This window comes from Brienomyrus brachyistius, chromosome 4 (assembly GCF_023856365.1).
Source record: "Brienomyrus brachyistius isolate T26 chromosome 4, BBRACH_0.4, whole genome shotgun sequence".
Lineage (NCBI taxonomy): Eukaryota > Metazoa > Chordata > Actinopteri > Osteoglossiformes > Mormyridae > Brienomyrus > Brienomyrus brachyistius.
The window spans coordinates 17,724,913-17,747,790 of record NC_064536.1 but is presented as its reverse complement, the minus strand read 5'-3'; the positions used below and the strand labels follow the sequence as shown (position 1 = coordinate 17,747,790).

The 22,878-nt window shown below is 43.5% G+C and overlaps 1 protein-coding gene and 1 long non-coding RNA gene across 3 annotated transcripts in view; one reads left to right on the top strand and one right to left on the bottom strand.

The window, feature by feature from the left end:
* LOC125740118 (uncharacterized) overlaps window positions 1-22,878 on the bottom strand; it is a 353,638-nt gene that overhangs the window by 144,994 nt on the left and 185,766 nt on the right. The window lies entirely within an intron of this gene.
* LOC125740114 (NACHT, LRR and PYD domains-containing protein 12-like) overlaps window positions 1-22,878 on the top strand; it is a 341,935-nt gene that overhangs the window by 151,633 nt on the left and 167,424 nt on the right. The window contains exons 13-15 of the mRNA XM_049010930.1: window positions 20,775-20,948; window positions 21,088-21,261; window positions 21,401-21,574. Coding sequence (XP_048866887.1) covers window positions 20,775-20,948; window positions 21,088-21,261; window positions 21,401-21,574 — 522 coding nt within the window. The remainder of the gene's footprint in view (window positions 1-20,774; window positions 20,949-21,087; window positions 21,262-21,400; window positions 21,575-22,878) is intronic.

Sequence of the window (22,878 nt, the reverse complement as noted above, 5' to 3'; positions counted from 1 at the left end):
GGTGGACAGAGTTTCAGCCCCCCCAAGGTAATCGAAGGGCCCAAAAACTGGCCAAAACTGTGTATGATCTAAAGGTGCATTTCCACATCCATACAGGATCCACGCCATACCGACTCATTCTACATAGAGAAAATTAATACTGTGCGGTTCCAGCTCGCTTTCATTTTCCACTGGCTCGGTAAAGGCATTGCCAGGTTTGGAGAGCAAAGTGACTCTTCTTTGCTGTTCACACTGTGTACATCATGATTTACTTTGTGCTAATTTCCCCTCCTCTGTCTGTGGGCACTTTCACACCAAAGCTTTGACGTAGAAATATGGAGACACAAGCAAAAAGGTTGATGCATTAAATGTAATTGAGGTACAAAAATAATTCCATCTGCTCAGTTTTTGCTCCAGTACTTGTATCTTTTTTCTCAGCAGAATTAGCATTAGCTTCAGTAAATTTGCATTACGAATCCATTACATTCAGTTTTTCTATATTACTTTTACAAGTAAGAGGTTGGGAACTTTTAGGTTCCGAATATTCATGAATCGCGATGTGCGATACTTCTAATAATGAAGTTGGTGCCATGCTGTTTATATTTTTACACAAAGGTTTCCAGTACAAGTCTGGTAGTCGCGCAGCAAAACTTATCATGGGGAACCCTGTGAAATTTATTGTGGGGAATCCAGTGAAGTAGTCTACATTTTTGTAGTGGTTATACTGTGCTTAGAAAAAAAAGTACACTGGTTCATGCAATGCAGTCAAGAATTTTATTTTATTTTTTGCATATTTAACTTTGCAAAAATTCTCAGATGCTTGTATTTGAACTGGATAAATGTACAACAACCATAACAGAGCTGCAGGAATTGTATTGAAAACATGGATACAGCATATATTCAAAACATGTTCAAATAATAAGACGTAAAGAAGTATATTAATTGTTCAAATACATATTGAACCAAATGTATGTGTAGATCTATAAAATGTTCCAAAAGCGTTTGTTCTCGGGGTGCTTAGGTTTCACTTGTCGTCGTGTCTGTGTTGCAGAGTGGTGCTTTCGTAACCACGTTGTTACATACGGTGGTAGGTTCTTCCAAGGCTGTCTCTGTTGCTACAGCTGGAGGAGCCGGTTTATAAAAACAATCAAAAAGTGTCGCTTGTTTTCTCTTCATCTTCATCCACTAGTTTCTGCGACGCTTCTCTGTGCTCTCTTCCTGAGTGAATTTCATATGTTCCCGCCCACACCGTTCCAGCCAATTACAAATGAGCCGCTGAATACCAGACCAATCGCAGAGCAGTACGCTGTAGTGTAAGCTCATTGGCTCAGTCTTGGCAACAGGAGGAGAGGTGACGCAGCAGCAGAGAGCAGCGGAGAGAAGCAAAGGGGAGTTTCGCTTGTCCATGAATGCGAATGTAATGAACACACGTATGGATTGCCACGTAACATCGGCCACTTTTTAGTGGTTATACGGAAATTCTTAAGCCTTTCTAGTGGGCATACGGCGTATACCAGCGTATCACGTAGACTACACCACTGGGGGAATCCCATTTGAGGTTAATTTTATGGCGTTCCCACTTATGGATACACTGTTGTCTTACAGCATCTAGGGTTGCATTTCCCAGCTGAAATGACAGTATTTTTCAAAATACATATTCTCAAAAATGTGGCATTGAGTATTTAAGTTTAAGTAAGGAATAATTGACGACGGGCCGTTGAATTATTAGAAAATAATGCACACCCGAGGTGGTAATGCGGCCACGACGCGAAGCGCGAATCGCTTATTTCTTCCGCATCTCATAAAACGACTCTATTGCTAGTTCCAAAACATCATTTTAAAGCTGGCAATGGAGGCTTGAGCCATTGATAGCAGACTAATGCAGTTAATAATGAAGTTATTAGAAAGAGAGCGAGAGAGACAGAGACACAGAGAAAGAGAGAGAGAGAGAGAGCTTGCATGAATTAGGCTACCTCTGTGTGTCCCTTAACAGTGTTCTGAAGCACCGTCTCTAAACTGTAAGTCTGCTTTAAGATGCAGCGCTGTTATTACCTCGCTAGTGAGAAATGTTATGTGTAGCCTTTAAGTTGGTACACTAGGCTAACTAATACTGCTGCAGCCCAGTTGTTGAAAGTTTCATATTCACCGTAAATATTAAAATTTACTTTCGGAAAATTGTCTGTCATGTTGTTGTTTTTGTTAGTCCTGTGTGCTGTATAGGTACTGTATGCTAATTTCCGTTATTACAGTTAACTATGCGAAGTGATATGGAACTGTAATGCGGTCAAGAGAGCTACCTGGAACTACGTTCGCCGTGTGTTTATCTGAAAATAATTGCACACCTCAGAATGTTCGTCAGCCAATCAGATTCAAGCATTCAACGGTCCCGTAGTATAATCAATTATAAATAACAGTGATCATAGGAGTAACACCTGAATAAGACAGGAACACTGTCAGGGTCGTGTTGTGAAGAACATTGAGATTTATGGTAAAACGACTGTTACAGCCCACTACAACAACAACAAATTTATTTTTGTATAGCGCAGTATCATGACATTACATCGTCTCAAAGCACTTTACAGCATCCGCACCCAAAGCCCCCAGTGAGTAAGCCATAGGCAACAGTGGCAAGGAAAAACTCCCAAAAAGGAAGAAACCTTGGGAGGGACGAGACTCAAAGGTGGAGCCCATCCTCCAGGGGCCGGCAAATAGGAGAGATGGTTAAGTGCCAAGTCACACTGTCCAAATCATAAGATGTGGAAGATGACACAGGCAGAACGGCGAGCTGGATGCAGGGACGTCACTGGTGGTGGCAACGTTACATGTAGTAGGGTATGCTGGACATCTTGATAGATTGAGGTCTCCAGGCAGCACCCTCCAGGACTAGTATGGGAAATAAAATGTACAATTAGTTAAAGTAGAGGAGGCTATAGACAGTGCTAACAGCTAGGTGAGTGCAATATGAAGTGCAATATGCTTGTCTTATTTAAGTCCTGGTCTTGCCTGTTCCCCCTGTCCGTCATTGTGGTTGGTGATGGTATTCCGCCTGTCCCCTGGTCCTAGTCCTTGTTCCCTAAATAAACCCTGAGATTTACCCCGAATCCGACCTGTCTGCTTGTTCCTTACCTGCCAACCTGCACGATCGCCGCTCTGCTTGCTGGAGATTGTGACACTAGCCAGGGGAGGCTCAGTGTGGAACTTGTTAATACGTGTAGATTAATAAAATGACCTCGACATCTTCTCCTCCTTTTTCTTCCACAGTCAGCCAGTTCTTTTACACTAGAGACAGCATATAGATCATCCATCCTATCAGAAATGGTCACAAATAATGAAGTAGAGCATAAACAAACGAATAAACATATAAACAAATAAATCAATAAACAGGAATAAAAAGCAGCATCAGCCAAGTCTAGCAACTGAGATTGTAACAATGAAACTAAACCTGCCACACGTCGGGGGGGGGGGGGGGGGGGGGGGACACAGATCAGGGAATAAGGATGAGGAGCCGCAGGATCAGGAAACGAGGGATTTATTAGGGAATAATAAAAACTGGATTAACATATTATATGGATTATAATTATATAATGAGGATCTTTCCTCTCACGGCCCACAGTGTCCTAATGGAGAGAGCAGGCTCACCTGTACCCAGCTGTGTTTCCATGAAGAGACACGCATCAATGGGGGAACGAATCAACTTCAGAGAGGGACCTTTTCCTACAGATCAAAGGTAAATGTGTATTTATTAAAAATACCTCTGCATCTACTTTCTTCTGCTTTTTCTGCCACACTCAGACTTTGATAATTAGAGCCAAGCAAAAGATCATGTCTCCAATCAAACATGGTCATTAATAGTGAAGACGTAGAGTGCAAACAAACAAATTAATATATAAACAAACTAATTGATAAACAAGAAAAAACAAGAACAGCCAAGTCTAGTGAAGGAGGTTGTAACAATGATAATAAACCTTTAACATCTGAATCTTAGCTTTGAGTGAGACAATTTATTTCACATTAAAACTAACTGTAAACAAGCCTGATTACATAATGGGTTTTATGACATATAAAAGTACATGAAAGTAGAACAGATGCCTATATAGTCAGGCTATAATATAAAGCAGAAAGGGATCCTAGCCAGGGCTGGATCAGTGTGGAACATGTTAATACGTGTAGATTAATAAAAAGACCTCGACATCTTCTCCTTTTTCTTCCACAGTCAGCCAGTTATTTTACACTAGAGTCAACAAGTAGATCATCCATCCTATCAAAAATGGTCACAAATAGTGAAGTAGAGTGGAAACAAATAAAATAATATACAATCAAATACATCAATAAACAAGAAAAGTGTAACAACAGGTAAGTCTAGCAACAGAAGTTGCAACACTGGCACTAAACATTTCTAATTGTAATCTTAATTTTAGATGAGAATATTTCACATTAAAGCTAACAGTAAACAAGCATGTTTGTATCAAGAGCTTCACAGCATATCAAAGTACATGAAGACAGAGCCGGAGGTTAGACAGCTGAAGGTTTAATGTGACCCTGTCCACATATGAATTATATTTATATAATGAGGATCTTTCCTCTCACTGTCCACAGAGTCCTGATGGAGAGAGCAGGCTCACCTGTACCCAGCTGTGTTTCCATGAAGAGTGACAGGTCAATGGGGAAACCAATCTACTTCAGAGAGGGACCTTTTCCATCAGATCAAAGGTAAATGGACATTTAATAAAAATACCTCTGCATCTACTTTCTTCTTTTTCTGCTACAATCTGACAGTTCTTTGATAATAGATGCAAGAAGCAGATCATCTCTCCGATCAAAAATGGTGACTAATAGTAAAGGATAGCAAATTAATGAATTAATATATAAACAAATTAATCTTTAAACAAGAAAAAGCAACAGCAGCCTAGTCTAGTGAAAGGGGCTGTAACAATGATACTAAACCTTCAATATTGGAATCTTAACTTTGAGTGAGACAATTTGTTTCACACTAACACTAAAAGTAGACAAGTCTGTTTGCATCAAGAGCTTCATGGGGTAAAAAAGTACATGAAGGTAGAGCAGAAAACTAAACAGCTGAAGGTTTAATGTGACCCTGTCCTCATATGAATTATATTTATATAATGAGGATCTTTCCTCTCACTGTCCACAGTGTCCTGATGGAGAGAGCAGGCTCACCTGTACCCAGCTGTGTTTCCATGAAGAGTGACAAGTCAATAATGGAACCAATCAGCTTCAGAGAGGGAAATTTTCCTACAGATCAAAGGTAATGTAAAGATACATGTGTGATTGCATATTTTGTGTATTTAAAAGTAGATATAAATCACAAAGCCTCTTTGACTGGTTATCCAATAAAACTGTAGATTGTACCTTGTTCCCAGTTGTGTGATGATGGATGGATGGAAGGTCAAGCATGGCAGGCAGGTGGATGAGTGGACAAGCAACAGATGCAAACTCATATAATCCAGAAAGAAATCACAATAAACTTAAATAGCCATAAAGGACTATATGCCTATTATGTCTTCCAAACTCCTGCTACTGTTCTCTGCTCCTGGGGTGAAAGGTGGATGGCGGCCATTTTAACTTCAACTAAAGTAACAACTAAAGAATATTGGTGCTTCTGTCTCACATTTCATTTACTTTTATTTAGTGGTAGATACCGTGGCTTAATAGCTAGGGAAGCGCACTTGTGGTTGAAAAATTGCAGGTTTGAATCTTTGACCAGCGCCACTGAGGTTCTCTGAGCAAGGTACCGCCCCCAAGCACTGCTCCCCGGGGGCTGAATTAGCTGCCCCCTGCTATGTCACATTGGCACATATGGATTAAATGAAGAGGACACATTTCGTTGTGTATCAACAAGGACAATTAATCACTAAGTTCTAAATTATTTAATCTCAAAAATGGCTCCGACATATGTAAACAAACACAAGACACCCCCCTGCGGATACCCTTCTGTCACACATCACTCCTGCCATTCTTCTCCACCCACTCCACTCTGCCTGTACTCTCTTCTTCAATTTCCTACTGCAGAGAAATAAGATTCTGCAATAATATAAAAATATTTTATATTAAAAGGTGAAATTTTACGGTAACACTTCACTTGAGGGGATACTCACCTCAGTTGCTACTGAAGTATAAATCATTAACAGATATAGTGACTACTTAAGAAATGTGTCATGATTCATTAATGATCGACAAAAATGACGTCAATATTTCACTTTTGTTATCCATTACACGTTCCTTCAGTAGGTTCTTGAGTAGTTCACTAAGATTTACAGAATTAACACAGATATTACCAGGTACAATATAACTGCTTAAATGATGCGTCACAATTCACTAACGATGAACAAACATGAGATCAGTATTTCACATCTGTTATCCATAATTTTTTCCTACAGTACTTCCTTTAGTGGTTTCTTCAGTATTTCATAAAGGTTTATAGAATTAGCAGATACAGTTACAAATGTGGTACTTTATTGAGAGAAAAGATATATGACAATTCATTTTGGATTAACAAACATATCAGTTCAATAATCTAATACTACATTATTTGTGTCCCCTAAAGTGTTACCAATTTTAGTTAATGAATAGAACCAATAATAAAATCAGCATGTATGACACACTTACATGCAGTGGCGGTGCCAGTGATTTAATGTTGCAGTTGTTATATGGGAGCTGGATTATGTATTGCAGGTGTCATACACTGTTACTCAAACCAGTGCAGGGGGCGGGGGGGGGGGGGGATCCCTAAGCAGTGGCCAAATATTATAAATAAATAAGATATACATAGAACATAGACATATACCCTTCGTGTTCACAGAGGCTCCAGCAGGAGTCATCGGGTCTGTGTCGGTACAAGAATAGAGGGAGATGCTTCTGAAATGACCCCCCCTGTGGAGTATAAAACAAAGGGAATTGTAAGGTAAGACAGAACCTGTGTGTTTATACTGCTTCACGAACAGAAATTAAAACATCTTTCCAGTATTTTCAAAGACAGAGTAATCAGTTTGAACTTAATATGCTTCCTAGCGGTTTTGTAGATTATGGGGAACTCAGTGAAATATACTGTATTGTGGGGTTCCCCATTTAAGGCTAAATTTATGGACCCCCACCAAGGGAATAAATTGTCATTGTTGCGATGACATCTATGTTTGTATTGACTGAGGAGACAGTATTTCCTGAAAATAGGTATTCTCAAAAATGTGGCATTGAGTGTTTTTAATTCTAATCAGTATCAGTTATGCAAAATGATCACAGGAGTAAAATGAACAGGAATCAGACAGGAACACTGTCAGGGTCGTGTTGTGAAGAACATTGTGATTTAAGGTAAAACGATTGTTACAGCCCACTAGCATGCATGTCTCTTTGGGTCTATAGTCAGGCCATAATATAAAAGCAGAAAGGGATCCTAGCCAGGGCTGGCTCAGTGTGGAACATGTTAATACGTGTAGATTAATAAAAAGACCTCGACATCTTTTTATTTCTACAATCAGCCAGTTCTTTTATACTAGAGGCAACCAGCAGATCATCCATCCTATCAGAAATGGTCACAAATCGTGATGAAGTAGAGTGCAAACAAACAAATTTATATATTAAGGCTAAACAGCTGAAGATTTAAAGTGATGCTGGTCCTCATATGAATTATATTTTTATAATGATCTTTCCTCTCGCTGTCCACAGAGTCCTGTTGGAGAGAGCAGGCTCACATGTACCCAGCTGTGTTTCCACGAAGAGTAACAAGTCATTGGGGGAACCAATCAGCTTCAGTGAGGGACCTTTTCCATCAGATCAAAGGTAAATGTGCATTTAAACAATCACTGTTTATAACAGTAAGATTCTCAGGTAAAAGGCACACAGAAGCTATGAAGAAAAAAAAAAGTTAATGAATGCATCTTTTTTTTTTCTTTTCAAATCCCATTGAATTTAAACAGAAGTTCTGAGTGTATATCAGGGGACTAGCTAAATACTCCTTACTATAGGTAGGTACTAAAATCCCAAACTACAGAACATTAAATTGCAGCTTATTTATTAAATCCCAAAGGAATAAAAAACTAGGAGACATATATTCAAAATCTCGCAAACCCACAGCAACCAAACGAGCAGGCAAACTAACACAATCCAACCACACTGCTGTCCGTAAGAAAACAAATCAAAACAGAAAAGAAAAAGAGAAAAGTTATTTGCATGGGTCCATGATGAAACATATAAAACGTGTCGTATAAAGTCCACAGTTCGCCGATTGTCACTGCGATGCCTCCAGTCTTCTTCCGGGCGAAACAATCGGACGACTCCTCGATGTGCGCGGCTCAGGCACTTAAAAAATAACCACCAAAGAAAATAGGACGGGGCAATAAATAGCCAGACCAGCTGCCACTTATACCCACCAGCATACAACAGAGAACACAAACATTCTATTAAATCACCGTGCAATTAATCCACATCGAGTCCCGCTACCGATCGTCTGTCCTGGATCCCAATCACTCCGTCCGTCTCCCCGTCGTCTCTCACACGCTTCCCAATATACTTTAACCAATAAATCAATTAATTAATCACATGTGTCATTAATCACCAGTTTCAAAAAAGCCACAAAATAACCCAAGATACAGCACACAAAATACAATAAAAATATTAATAAAACACAAAACAAAGAAGAAAAAAACAAACACATTAAATACCCCCTTCCCCCTCACATTGCCTGACTGTACTCTATATAAATTACACCTGAGGTAAAAGGATGAGGATTACTGTAAAGACTGACTTCCAGGGTGCTGGAATTGAAAGTTAATTAATTGAAAACTGCATTTTAAATTTCAATCGTCAGCATAAAGCTGGAGAAAAGCAGGCTCACTTGCACACTGTTGTATATCGATTAAGGAGGATTGGACAATAAATTGTCCTCTTCTGGGACGGACGTTCCTGCTTTGATAATAAATAAATGCATTATCAAAGGCACTCATTGTATCTGCTCAGATTGAGGTTTCAGTTTCAACACGTTTAATGGACCAGGCTTCTTCTTCTTCTGCTTCTGGCTGCTCCCGTTAGGCGTCACCACAGTGGATCATCTGTCTCCATCTCAATCTGTCCTCTGCATCTTCTTCTGTCTCTCCAACCACCAGCATACCCTCCCTCCCCACATCCATTTACTTTCTCTATGATCTTCCACTTCTCCCCTTGCCTAGTGTCTCGGCACTTTTCTCCTGGTAAGCCCCGCCTCCCTCCTCTGCACATGCCCAAACCACCATAACCTCACCTCTCTTACTTTGTCTCCAAACTGTCCTGTCTGTGCTGACCCTTTAATATACTCATTTCTAATCCTGTACATTCTCGTCACTCCCAATGAAAATCGCAGCATCTTCAGCTCTCCACCTCTAGCTCCGCCACCTGCCATTTTGTCATCACCACCGTCTCCAAATCATACAACATAGCTGGTCTTTCAACCATCCTGAGAACTTTCCTTTTCACTCCTGGAGAGACCCTTCTGTCATACATCCTGCTGCTCTTCTCCACCCACTCCACCCTGCCTGTACTCACTTCTTCACTTTTGTACTGCACTCTCCATTACTTTGGATAGTTGATCCCAAGAATCTAATCTCATCCACCTTCATTGCTCCGTTCCACCACACCATTCCACCACCCTCCCTCTCATTTATGCACATGTACTCTGTATTGCTCCTAGTGCATCCCTCCACCTCTCCAGGCTCGTCTCAGTCTGCTCCCTCCTCTCACTACAGATCACACTGTCATCTGTGAACATCATAGTCCTTGGGGAATCTTGTCTGATCGCATTCCTCAGCCTGTCCATCACCATTACAAACAAGACAGGGCTAAGAGCCAATGTCACGTTCAGAGCAGGGAAGCAGGCGATGGGAGCCATGGAAACGAATAAATGGGATTTATTACGAGCTGACACACTCAAAACACGCAGTAACATTAATGACCGGACTGGGGAAAACATACCTAACACAGAATTACAGTAAATACATTGGACTAATGACAGCAACATGAAACAGCTGGTAAACCTGGGGATTCCACACGAGGTAGATGAGGGGACAAGCCACACGAAAGGTGCGGACGATCAGACATGACAGCCGATCCTTGTTGCAATCCCACCTCCACCTTGGACCAGTCCATCATTCTTACCACACACCTCACTGCTGTCACCCTGTCTGCATTCAAATCCTGCACCACCCTCACATTAACGCTGCCTGTAAATTATTATATTATATTTACTATAACTTAAGTCATTTGACAAAAAAACAAGCAATTTCTTTTATTACCAAAGGTGATATTTAAATTGCTGCTGATCCAGATCAGAATAAATGTAAAGCACACGGAAACTAAAATAACAACAAAAGCATTTTGTTAATCACTATTAAAATAAAACCGAAAACGTGAGACACAAAACCTAAATGAAATTTAAAAAACAAAAATTGGTGATTAACTGAGATAAAATGTGACCCATCACCACAAAATGAGTCTTATGGGTGAAATTTACAAAAGGAGTGCAAAAATGCACCCCTACGGACAATTTAGCAACTCCAATTAGCCTCAGCATGTTTTTGGACTGTGGGAGGAAACTGGAGCACCCTGAGGAAACCCCACGACGACATGGGGAGAACATGCAAACTCCACACACATGTGACCCAGGCGGAGACTCGAACCCGGGTCCCAGAGGTGTGAGGCAACAGTGCTAACCACTGCACCACCATGCCGCCCTAGGGCATGACCCTATATTGTTTTACCAAATGTCTCTCCTCAAAATAACTGCTGGTCAAGTTCTGTTCTAATAGGCTATTATATGCCGCAGGCCTTCTGCTTACAATTTCACCATGTAGGCTACGTTCTTAAAAACTGCTTTTTGTTGGATATAGCCCGATTATATGCTGTAGTCCTTTTAATTTGTTTGCAATTTTGCCAGGTAGGTTATCATCTCTAAACTGTGTTTAGTTAGACTATATATTTCGGGATGTTTTATTGTAGTCTTTGGAAATATGTATATAGTTTAGTCTAACCCAGTCACTTAAGGGAGCAAGCCGGCTCAGTTAGGTGCCAGTCCTAAGCCCGGATTAATGGGGAGGGTTGGTGTCAAGAAATAAAGAGACTGTATCTTCACTGCATCACTGATGTCAAAATGTGGGAAATATGTGGTTGTATAAATAAATGCATTAAAGTAGGTTAATGATTCTGTGCTGTCTAAATTGTATAAAAAATTTCTAGGCATAGCCAAACTGTCATGATCCTGGGCGTGCGAAGCAGCGATCGTGAGGGTAGGCGAGCAAGGAACAGGCAAACCGGTCAAAGTCGGGGCAAAACTCAGGGTTTTAATGGGATCAGGGAGCAGGAAACACTAGACAGGAGATACAGACACCTAGCCACAATTACGGACAAGGGGAACAGGTCAGACCAGGACTTAAATACACGAAGACTAAGCATGGAAATCAGACAACGCTGGAGACAATCAGGGTAGTACACGTGGGTAATCAGGGGGCGTGGCACACACGAGGAGCGGACGAGCCGGGCATGACAGAACCCCCCCCAAAGGCGCGCTACTCCGGGCGCGCCAGGGAGGAGGCGACGGACGGGACACGGGAACTAGAAAAGAGGAACAAAGTTAACAAAGGACGGGAAACAGGACTGAAGAACAAAACACAGCGAGAGACAGGACGTAGGACAAAACACGACACAGGACCGGGAAAGCGGAGACACAGACCAGGAAGGGAGAAACAGGAGGGACAGGCGGGACACTAGGAGCGGGAGTGCAAGGAGGGAACATGGGGGGACAAGGAGCAGAGAAGGGCAGAACAGAAGGACGAGGAGCAAAAGACAGCGGGACAAAGGCAGGAGCGTAGGGAGACAAGGAGGGAGAACTAAGGGGAGCACGAGGGAGCCCCAGCGGGCGACGGAAGGCAGCCAGAGGGGCTGCAGGCAGCCGGGAGGCCGGAGCCGGAGGGGACCTCAGAGGGGCCGAGGAGACAGGGCGAGGGACAAACGGAGGGGACGAGGAGGGAGTCGGAGGGGGAACCAGGGAAGGGGACAAGGGAGCTGGAGGGGACCCCGGCGAGGGCAAGGAGAGGGGGGGAGCTGCCGCAGACGGCAACGTCCTCCGACGAGCCGGAGGTAGGGGCCCCGCAGGCGACCGAGGAGCCGCTGTTGGGGAGCCCACCGGAGCCCGACGAGATGCCAGAGGAGGGAGCGAGGCCGGGGGACGAGGCTTCGGAGGGGGGCCTGCAGGCGACCGCTGACCTGGAGGGCCCGCAGGCGCCGACCGAGCCCCAGCGCAGGCGAGGGAGGGCGAGCCAGGGGGCAGGGTGGGAGGGACCCTAGCCCTGCGTCTGTGTCCTCTCCCCTTCCGGGACACAGACAAAAGGACCCCTGGTGGGGGTCGAGCTTGCCGGGGTGAGGGCCGAAGAGTCATTAGAAGGGTCCTCGAGGGGTCCCATTCCAGCTCCTCTACCTCCAAGGAGGGAGGAGCAGCGGTTGGACTGTCCGGGACCCTCTCGGGGACTAGGGCAGGAGGGACAGGAGTGGGGTTCGGGACTTGAGCTGCAGGCTGTAGAGGGGGCGCCTGCCCGGGAGCTGCAGGCTGCAGAGGGGGGGCGGGAGCTGCAGGCAGAGGGGGCGCCTCGGGCATGGGCGCGGTAGCTGCAGGCAGGGGCAGCTGCACAGGTGGCTGCGTGGGCTCTGGGGCCGCAGGGGGCAGCGGAGGCGGCTGCTCGGGCTCAGGGGCCACAGGGGGCAGCGGAGGCGGCTGCTCGGGCTCAGGGGCCGCAGCAGGCAGCGGAGGCGGTTGCTCGGGCTCAGGGGCCACAGGGGGCAGCGGAGGCGGCTGCTCGGGCTCAGGGGCCACAGGGGGCAGCGGAGGCGGATGCTCGGGCTCTGGGGCCGCAGGGGGCGGGACCGGTAAGTCCCGTGCGGGCGTGACGGGCGTGGCCCCTTTAAGCATTCGGGGAACACGCGGGATAGCGTCCCGCACCGCGCTGGCCCCTTTGTTGGCCAGCCGCTCGGGTCGGAAGCAATACTGCTCGATGGGCGGTGGCAGCTCCGCAGCGGCCGGCCGCTCTCCCCGGACGGGGAAAACTGCCTGCGTGGGTGGCTTAGCTGCGGTGGTGACATTCAGAAGAGCCGGGGAGTCCTCCAGCTCACCAGACGGGAGGGAAGCGGGGACGAGCATGCATGCACCCAAGGCGATCGTCGTGGCGATCACTGGCCTCCTCTTCTTCTTTGCCATTTAGTCGACGCGGTCGCGGAAGGGTGTTCGGCGTCCGATAGGACGGACGGCTGGAACACCTCCTCCAACCCCAACCTCCGCGCTGTCACATACTGGATCAGTTGATGGAGGCTGGAGCGCACCTCTCCCAGGCGATACCTGTCCTCAGGTGAGGACATCGCCAACAGGAGGTCGCAGCTTCGGTTGGCGAAATCCAGCGCGACGGGATCCTCCCGGACGTCGGGCTGGTTAAGCCAATAGTACACTTCCTGCAGCAGACCGAGACGTTGGCTCTCGGTCTGCTGCTGTACTTCTTTGTTAAGTTCCATCATTCTGTCACGATCCTGGGCGTGCGAAGCGGCGATCATGAGGGTAGGCGAGCAAGGAACAGGCAAACCGGTCAAAGTTGGGGCAAAACTCAGGGTTTTAATGGGATCAGGGAGCAGGAAACACTAGACAGGAGATACAGACACCTAGCCACAATGACGGACAAGGGGAACAGGTCAGACCAGGACTTAAATACACGAAGACAAAGCATGGAAATCAGACAACGCTGGAGACAATCAGGGTAGTACACGTGGGTAATCAGGGGGCGTGGCACACACGAGGAGCGGACGAGCAGGGCATGACACAAACAAAACTCCCCCAGTCTGAAAAGGCTTAGAAAACGCAATTTAGCCACTAAAACTTTACAGTTCTTGTGAGGGACAGTCAAATTCTATCGTTAAGTTTTTTGTGATCCTGCACCTACACTTTAAAACTCGTTTCAGTGCCACCACATGCACGTACGCAGAGGGGGGGGCCCGAAGAGTGTTTTGCCCCGGGGCCTTGTGTGTAGTTGTTCCACCACTGGTAGGGGCAGTGGCTGCTGGTGAAGAAAAGTCTTGGTGGGGCTGACGTACCAATAGATTTCCCTTTGGGAGGGGGTGTCAGGTGTGGTGATCAATAGGCCAAATTTCAGATATATTTTATATTAGGGCTGTCAAAGTTAACGTGATAATAGCGCGTCGTTGGGAATTCATCAAAATGTGACAGATTTTTTTTGATGCCATTAACGCGTGTTGAGTCAGATGGCAGCTCGGGAAAAATAATGAACAAAGGAAAAGGTATTTTGAATGGCAGGTTCAGCTTCAAAACTCTGTCAGATGGGTCCATCGACAAGACCAAAGTTATTTGCAGAAATGAGTTACCACCGAAATACATCTAGTCTTAAATACCATACCAGGCTGTGGCTCTTCTCAGAATGATAGATGCATTTGCATTTTCATGTCTTAACATATCATGATAATACTTTCGTGAATATAAATAATTTATTTATGGGTTAATATTATTATTTCTCATTTAGGTATTTCTTTCGGTCCGTCGCACTCTTCTGTGATGTCTTAATTGCTTAATTTACATCTTCCTCAAAGTCATTCTGTATGAGAGTATATCTCAGGTCAAATGACCTGCTTTTCGGACTTTTCTTCAGTGTTCGAGATTGGATGTAGGCTTATTAAGTTTATTGGGATTCCTAATTCTTTCATAAACTTTTCATATTAAATCGTCACCAGGCCTTCCCAGGTCTTCGTAAAATGATCGTATTTTCTCCGATTGACATACTGTATTATAGCCAGCTGAGTTCGGAGTGGTAAGGATATTTTGCACTGCTCAGACAGCAGTTACAAGTAGTGTTGCTGGCTCTTTGTTTTAAAAAGGTTGCCAACCTCTGTTCTATACTTACTAATATGACTAAGTAATATGTAATATTTAGCAGGCCAACATGCCAACCTTTTGTCGGTCTTGAGTTTTTCTTGAGTGATGAAGGGATTCTGATGACCTTTGGACAATCTTTGTTGTTTAATTTTGGTAATTGATTTCCAATAATAAATGCATGCATTTGCATAAAGCAATCATGCCTTGCCAACTCTTATGTTGCTAAGAAAACTAACACCTGAAAAAAAATCCCTTAATGGTAAATGATGAATAAATTCATGATTTAATTTGTTATTAATTTCTGATTAACTATGGACAGTTGTGCGATTAATCACAATTAAATATTTTAATCTATTGACAGCCCTAATTTTTATAGATCATACTATTTTATCCAAAACTGATATGTAGATGGTTTGGAGTGGATGTTTGACTTCTGTGTTTTGTTACTAAAAAACAAAAAAGAAAGTGGGGATCAACTGGAGGTCTGATTGCAGTCAACCCCCCCACCAAAAAAATAAAAAATCTGACTCTGGATTGTTATGCTAATTAAGTTGAAATCTGTTTCAAATCATGCTTATCACTTTACAAGCAGAACCCCCTGAATATTACTAAGTAACTGGGAGCTACATGTCAAACCGTCTCTCCTGGCTGCTACCTGCTGTCTCTCTGTGCTGCCACTAGATGTCACTGCTTCTTCTATACTGTCATAAGCAAGCTGATGTCAGGAAGCCGCCCTAATGAAATAAGATCAGAATGTGGATGGCAGTTACATCTATTTAAATACAAATATAGGTTATTATTCCCCCAAGCAGCAGCAGTGGTGGTCATAATATTTTTCGTTGACACACCGCTGTCTTTCACAGCTAAGGTCGTTGTTGTTGCTATCAGTTCCTTCAGTGGAGTCGGTGCTGACAGAAATAACGACATCATCCTGTCGACCTGCTGGAGGAGGCCTAGATGAACCTCCACCACTTAGCCACGTTCTTATATCCATTAATTTTCAGTCACAAATAACCATTACCGTTGAATGAATCGCTCTCTTGAATTACACACACTTATGAAAAAAGGCTGTTCAGTTGAATGACTCGCTACCCTAATATGACCGCTGGCGGTAGAAAATTCTATTTGATCATATTTTCCGCGCGAAAGTCAAATGCCACACCAAAGCAACAACCAATCAGCACCAACTAGCCTACATTCTTTCAAGTGAATTTATAATATGACAAAAAAATTTGAAAACGCTCTTTATTAATTTTGTGAATGCTTACATGTTCAAAATCTGAAAAATAATTATATATAAAAATGAATATATTGGATCCTGTGGTGGTGGGGGCTGGAGTGTGTGTAGGGGGGGTGTGGCGACTTGCTGGGGGGGGCAATGCCTTCGAATGCCCCACTTTGATGCTGGCACTGACCCTGCCCCACCCCCAAAACCGGGATAAGTGGCTGGAGGATGGAAGGATTAATAGATGGATATTTGTGTTTTATTCACAGGGACCAAGTGATAAGATGTAATTCACAACAACATAAAGGAGACTTATCATCCATCTTCAAGGTGCATTTATTACTCAAGTATATTATTTAAATTTAATCTAAATTGACATAGATCTTCTGCAGATGTAAAATAAGTAGTTCATCCTGTCAAAGGAATGATATTTACAACTAATTCAGCAGTGAAATTATAAAAATTTACGGTGCAAGGAGTGATAATTAAACTGTAACTGTTCATTTCAGTTACTGGAGGAAAAAGCTCAAATGTTTCTGAAGGATGAGCTGATGAAATTCAAAAGGTACCTGGATGAGAATGACCCAGAATGCTCTGAGCCTCAGCTGGAGGAGGACAATGACCTGGACAGTGATGGTCAGATGCAGAAAACCTGTGGTAGAGAGGGAGCTCTGAAGATCACACTGTACATCCTGAGGACCATGGAGCAAAATGATCTCGCTGACATGCTGGAGAAGAGTAAGAGCTGTACCTTATTCAGTGTGTGTTTGATTTGCCACAAAAACATAGTTTATGAAAAATGTCCATAACATTTCAGCTTGTCATTTAATTTAATTTGATTTAATTTGTCTTATATGAGTAAAAACTGCATTTTTCTCCCACTTCTTTTCAGGGAATCTTCTGTCGCAATGTCAGCATAGAATCAAATGTAACCTGAAGCAGAAATTCGAGTGTTTATTTGAAGGGAAAGCTAAGGAAGGACAGCCAACACTTCTCAAAGAGATTTACACAGAACTCTACATAACTGAAGGGAGAGCTGGAGGAGTCAATGATGAACATGAAGTGAGACAGATTGAAACAGCATCCAAGAAAAGGATAACGGAAGATACTACAGTCAAGTGCAATGATATATTTAAACCCTTACATGGACGTGCGACACCTATCAGAACTGTACTCACTAAAGGGGTCGCAGGTATCGGGAAAACAGTCTCTGTGCAGAAAGTTATTCTTGACTGGGTAGAAGGAGAAGCAAACCAGGACATTCACTTCATATTTGTTCTTCCTTTCCGGGACCTGAATTTGATTAAGGATGAATACAGTCTGATTGATCTGCTTCACCACTTTGTCCCAGAACTGAAATCGTTTGAATCCACAGAGCTGTGTAGGTACAAAGTTTTGTTGATCTTTGATGGTCTGGATGAATGTCGCCTTCCTCTAGATTTTCAGCACAATGAGAGCTGGTTTGATGTAACAAAGAAAACGTCACTGGATGTGCTGTTGACTAACCTCATTAAGGGGAATCTGCTTCCATCTGCACTCCTCTGGATAACCTCCCGGCCAGCAGCAGCCAATCAGATACCTTCTGAGTGTGTCCACCAGGTGACAGAGATACGAGGGTTCAGTGATGCCCAGAAGGAGGAGTATTTCAGGAAGAGATTTAGTGATCAGAGCCTGGCCAGCAGGATTATCACACATGTGAAATCATCAAGGAGCCTCTTCATCATGTGCCACATACCTGTGTTCTGCTGGATTTCAGCAACTGTTCTTGAAAGGCTTTTTAGTGAGATGGACAGTGGAGAAATTCCAAGGACCCTAACTGAAATGTACACACACTTCCTGATCTTTCAGGTGAGTTTAAAAAATGACAAGTATATGGAAAAACATAAAATCAAACTTGATAAATGCACTAAATCTGAGAAGAAATTCCTTTTAAAACTTGGCAAACTGGCTTTTCATAACCTTAAGAAAAGCAATCTCATATTTTATAAGCAAGATCTGACAGAGAATGGCATTGATGTCACAGAGGCTTCAGTTTACTCTGGAATGTGCACAGAAGTCTTTAAAGAGGAGTATGGGTTGTACCAGGAGAAGGTGTACTGCTTTGTGCATCTGAGCATCCAGGAGTATCTCGCTGCTTTATACATGTTTCTGTCAAACTCATCAGCTGACCTGCTGAAGACTGCAGTGGATGAAGCATTAAAGAGCAAGAATGGACACTTGGACCTCTACCTCCGCTTCCTCCTTGGCCTCTCTACAGACTCCAGTAAGAGTCTGTTAAAAAGGCTACTGGGCCAGACAAGAACCAGTTCACATAACAGTAAGAAAATAGCTCAATACATCAAGAAGAAAATACAGGAGAATTTTTCTCCAGAAAGGACAATTAACTTGTTCCACTGTCTGAATGAACTGGGTGACAATTCTCTAATAGAGGAAGTACAAAGATACCTGAGTTCAGGAAGCTTTTCAGCAGCAGACCTCTCACCTGGACAGTGGTCAGCTCTGTCCTTTGTGTTACTGATGTCAGATAAGGAGCTGGATGTGTTTGATCTGAAGAAATACATCAGATCAGATGAAGGTCTTCAGAGGCTGCTGCCTGTGATCAAGAAATCTAGGACAGCTCTGTAAGTGATCTTACATACGTCTGTTGCTAAAGAAGTACAGATGTTACTCATGATACTGCTTGTATATCTTATCAGAACAATTAGAGTGTATTTAAATAGACACCCCGAAATTCTTTTTAATTCTGGATACTGCAGGATATGTACATTTCTTTAACCTTCTTCTTTTGGTTCAGTGGGTTTGGACTCTGTGCCTGTGGTCAGAAGGTCACCAGTTTAAATATCTGACCGGCAGAGTGATGCTGGTTTTGGACCCTTGTGCAAGCCTGTTACTCCCGCAGCTTCAGGGGGCTGGATGCTGGCCAACCCTGCACTCTGACCTGTATGTGTGTGTCAGAGAGAGCAAGATCAGAGAGGCGACAGCACTATTTTACTAGGGGGATGAATAAAGCATCACTATTTCATCCCTATCTGACAGGATTGATAATTGTCTGATTAGTATTTTGGAAATTTAACAGCTTCTCAGGTACAGCAAACAGAAAATAAGGATTTCAGTCATGGTGTCAGCAATTCAAAAGTCTTATAAAAAAAATTAATAAAAATAACTTAAGCTCTTCTTGACATCGTTCAAATCCCACATAAACTCGCACATACACACATATCCCAGGCAGGAACTGAACCCAAAACCCTAGAACCCCTGGGTCCGGCTGTAGTGCTGATCGCTGAGCCCCAGCGCTGCTGATCAGAGCTTTATAAAATTACTCATGCATATATTACAGAGTCTCAGGGTAACTCACCCTGTAAGGTCATTAAACAGCAGGTTCGTCTTGGCTGGGGAGTGTCAAGTAAACACTATTTGCGTTTCTGACTAGGACAAGGAAACAACAAAATCACTGATATATTTAAATATCCCAGTTAATGAATGTATTTTAAAGCATGTTCACTCTCATCCCCTTATTCAAACTGTCTCTCTAAGAAAATACAGAACAGGATTTGGGAATGTATGACTTCTGAAAATGTACAGCAGATAGTGAAAATATATAGTAAACTCACCAGAGAAGCTGTATTATACCAATATCTGCTCATCTGTTCGTGGCATTTGTGCTTTGAATTGAAAGTATTCACTGTATTCTTCATGACGGGGAACATGAGGAACATCAGAGGATTGTCTAGTTCCTTTTGAAGTACATGCTGCCTCACTTATTGTACTTAAAAATAAAAATGTTTATTTTGATATTTTATTTGATATACCTGTGTGCTACGCCCCCTCAGGCGGAACCCGCCGCCAACGCTACGTCAACCCCTCCCGAGTAGGCGGGGCTCTGCAGGTGCTCCGTATTGTCCCCTAAATGAGAATCATAGAAAAGCAAAGAGCACGCACATCTCCATGCGAAGTATTGTGCCATGGTTATGTGCCTTACCGAGCGTTTACTTGTCTTCCGTCTTCCCAGTATTCCCTACCTACTCCATGTTCCTGTTGTACTTACCTTGCCTTGTCTTCTTCCTTTCCCCAGACTCGTTCCCGTACCTGACCCGCTTCACCTGCTGAGACCGGCTCCTCCTGTTCCCCTTCCCCTGTGTGTTCGTGTCCCTCGTGATCGTGTAGAACTGATCTTCCGGCTATTGACCCCTGCTTTCGGCTTTCGACCATTCTTTACTCTTAACCCCTTGGATACCTCTATTACTACAGATCCAATAAACCTTCCTGCTGTGCGCACATCTGGATCCCTGCAGTTTTATTCTGCCGTCTGTCACAATGTGTGTGTGGTGTATAGCTTAACATGTTTCCTTTTCCAGGCTGGACAGCTGTAGACTCACAAAGACATGCTGTGAAGTGTTGGCTTCAGCTCTCAGATCAAGCTCCTCTCAGCTAAGAGAGCTGGACCTGAGTGACAATGACCTGCAGGATTCAGGGGTGAAGCTGCTCTCTGCTGGACTGGGGGATTCACACTGCAAACTGGAGATACTGAGGTCAATATTATGTGGTATTACATAGTATAAAATGTAATTATTGAAATCTTTATAGAGGTTGTAACATTTACTTAAAAGTAATACTCATAGTGGTGAGGTGCTTTTATTTATTGGAGAGATATTGTCTGTCTCTCTGCAGGCTGTCAGGCTGTAGAGTCACAGAAGGAGGCTGTTCTTCCCTGGCTTCAGCTCTGAGGTCAAACTCCTCTCAGCTGACAGAGCTGGACCTGAGAGACAATGACCTGCAGGATTCAGGGGTGAAGCTGCTCTCTGCTGGACTGGGGGATTCACACTGTAAACTGGAGATACTGAGGTCAGTATCACCGGGTATTCCACACTGTAATCAGTGATTAATGAAATCTTTATAGAGGTTGTAACATTTACTTAAAAGTAATACTCATAGTGGTGAGGTGCTTTTATTTATTGGAGAGTTTTTGTCTGTCTCTCTGCAGGCTGTCAGGCTGTAGAGTCACAGAAGGAGGCTGTTCTTCCCTGGCTTCAGCTCTGAGGTCAAACTCCTCTCAGCTGACAGAGCTGGACCTGAGTGACAATGACCTGCAGGATTCAGGGGTGAAGTTGCTCTCTGCTGGACTGGGGAATTCACACTGTACACTGGAGATACTGAGGTCAATATTATGTGGTATTATATAGTATAAAATGTAATTATTGAAATCTTTATTGGAGTCGTCACATTTACATAAAAGTAATACTCATAGTGGTGAGGTGTTTTTATTTATTGGAGAGATATTGTCTGTCTCTCTGCAGGCTGTCATTCTGCAGAGTCACCGAAGAAGGCTGTTCTTCCCTGGCTTCAGCTCTGAGGTCAAACCCCTCACACCTGAGAGAGCTGGACCTGAGCTACAATCACCCAGGAGACTCAGGAGTGAAGCTGCTCTCTGCTCTACTGGAGGATCCCAGTTGTAAACTGGAGAAACTGAAGTGAGTACAGAATGTGTGTCTGTCCTGCTATAGACTTATGTATGTGGAGAAAATGCAACAATTAAATAAATGGATACAGCAGTACTATGTCATTCTGCTTCTTCTATAGTGTGGATCACAGTGGAGAGTGCAGGACCAGACCAGGGATCCAGAAATGTAAGTTTGTTTGCATGTGTTTATTTTCAATATCATTAATACTACTTTATGATAACATTCACACAAATATGGTGATGTGTGTCTGTGTGTTTTTTCTTTTTTTTTATAAAGTTTTTAGGTTTTTTCTTTTTTAGGTTTTTGTAACTTCTGTAGAAATACATTATATCTTCTTTGTGTTTGTGTGAGAGTGTAACTGGCTGTGTCACCGAACGTCTCCTCAGTCTGCACTAGTGATGGGAATTTCGGCTCTTTTTAGTGAGTCGGATCATTTGGCTCAGCTCACCAAGAAGAGTCGACTCTTTCGGCTCCCATACAGCTCTTCCTTTTATCATTTCAGACTCAGCCAGATTTAGCGCTGTTTTGACCCATCGCTGATAAGTGTACTAAACCATATAATTTCCTCACTACCATACTTTTACATTTTGTTTGACTAAATGTAAAAATATCAAACGCTACTACACCTGTATTGAATATTTCATAAGTGGAAAATTTGTTTTTGTGTTTAATCTAACAAAAACAGTTTGTCGGAGTTTCCTATCTCTGTACCTGTCACGCCCACAAGGGCGGACACCCCCAGCTGCAGCTCATTGCAAGTAACAGAGCAAGGGATAAAACCTGCGAGTACTCACCAGTCCGACGCGAAGTATTGCACTGATGTTTAGAAGCCTTACTGAGCACTCTTTTGTCCATCAGCTTACCCTGTTTTCGAGCCCTGCCTGTTTGCCTCGTGTTCTTCCCTTACCTCTCTCTCTCTCCTGTTCCAGACCCGTTCCCGTACCTGACCCGACTACCCTGCCTGTCCCGGCTCGTTTTGTTCCCAATACCCTGTGTGTTCCTGTCTCGTCCCTCCTCGTAGGATTGACCCCCCGGCTAATGAACCCCTTGCCTGTTTTTCGACCCTGCCTCTCGCCTATCCCTTCTGGTGCCTCTGTTTGGTTTTTCAGAATAAAGCGCTTAGCAGCTTGAATATTGGGATCCTGCTCTTTCTGCGTCTCCCGTTTACCGTGACAGTACCTGAGTTAAGTCTTATGCTCCCTTGTCCGTGGATCCGAATAACCAAATAACGATTGTTTTCAATCTTTGTTATTTAAGTTTCATTATTAAGGGTCCAAAGCACGAAGTGCTATGCAACCTTCTTGAAATTAGGA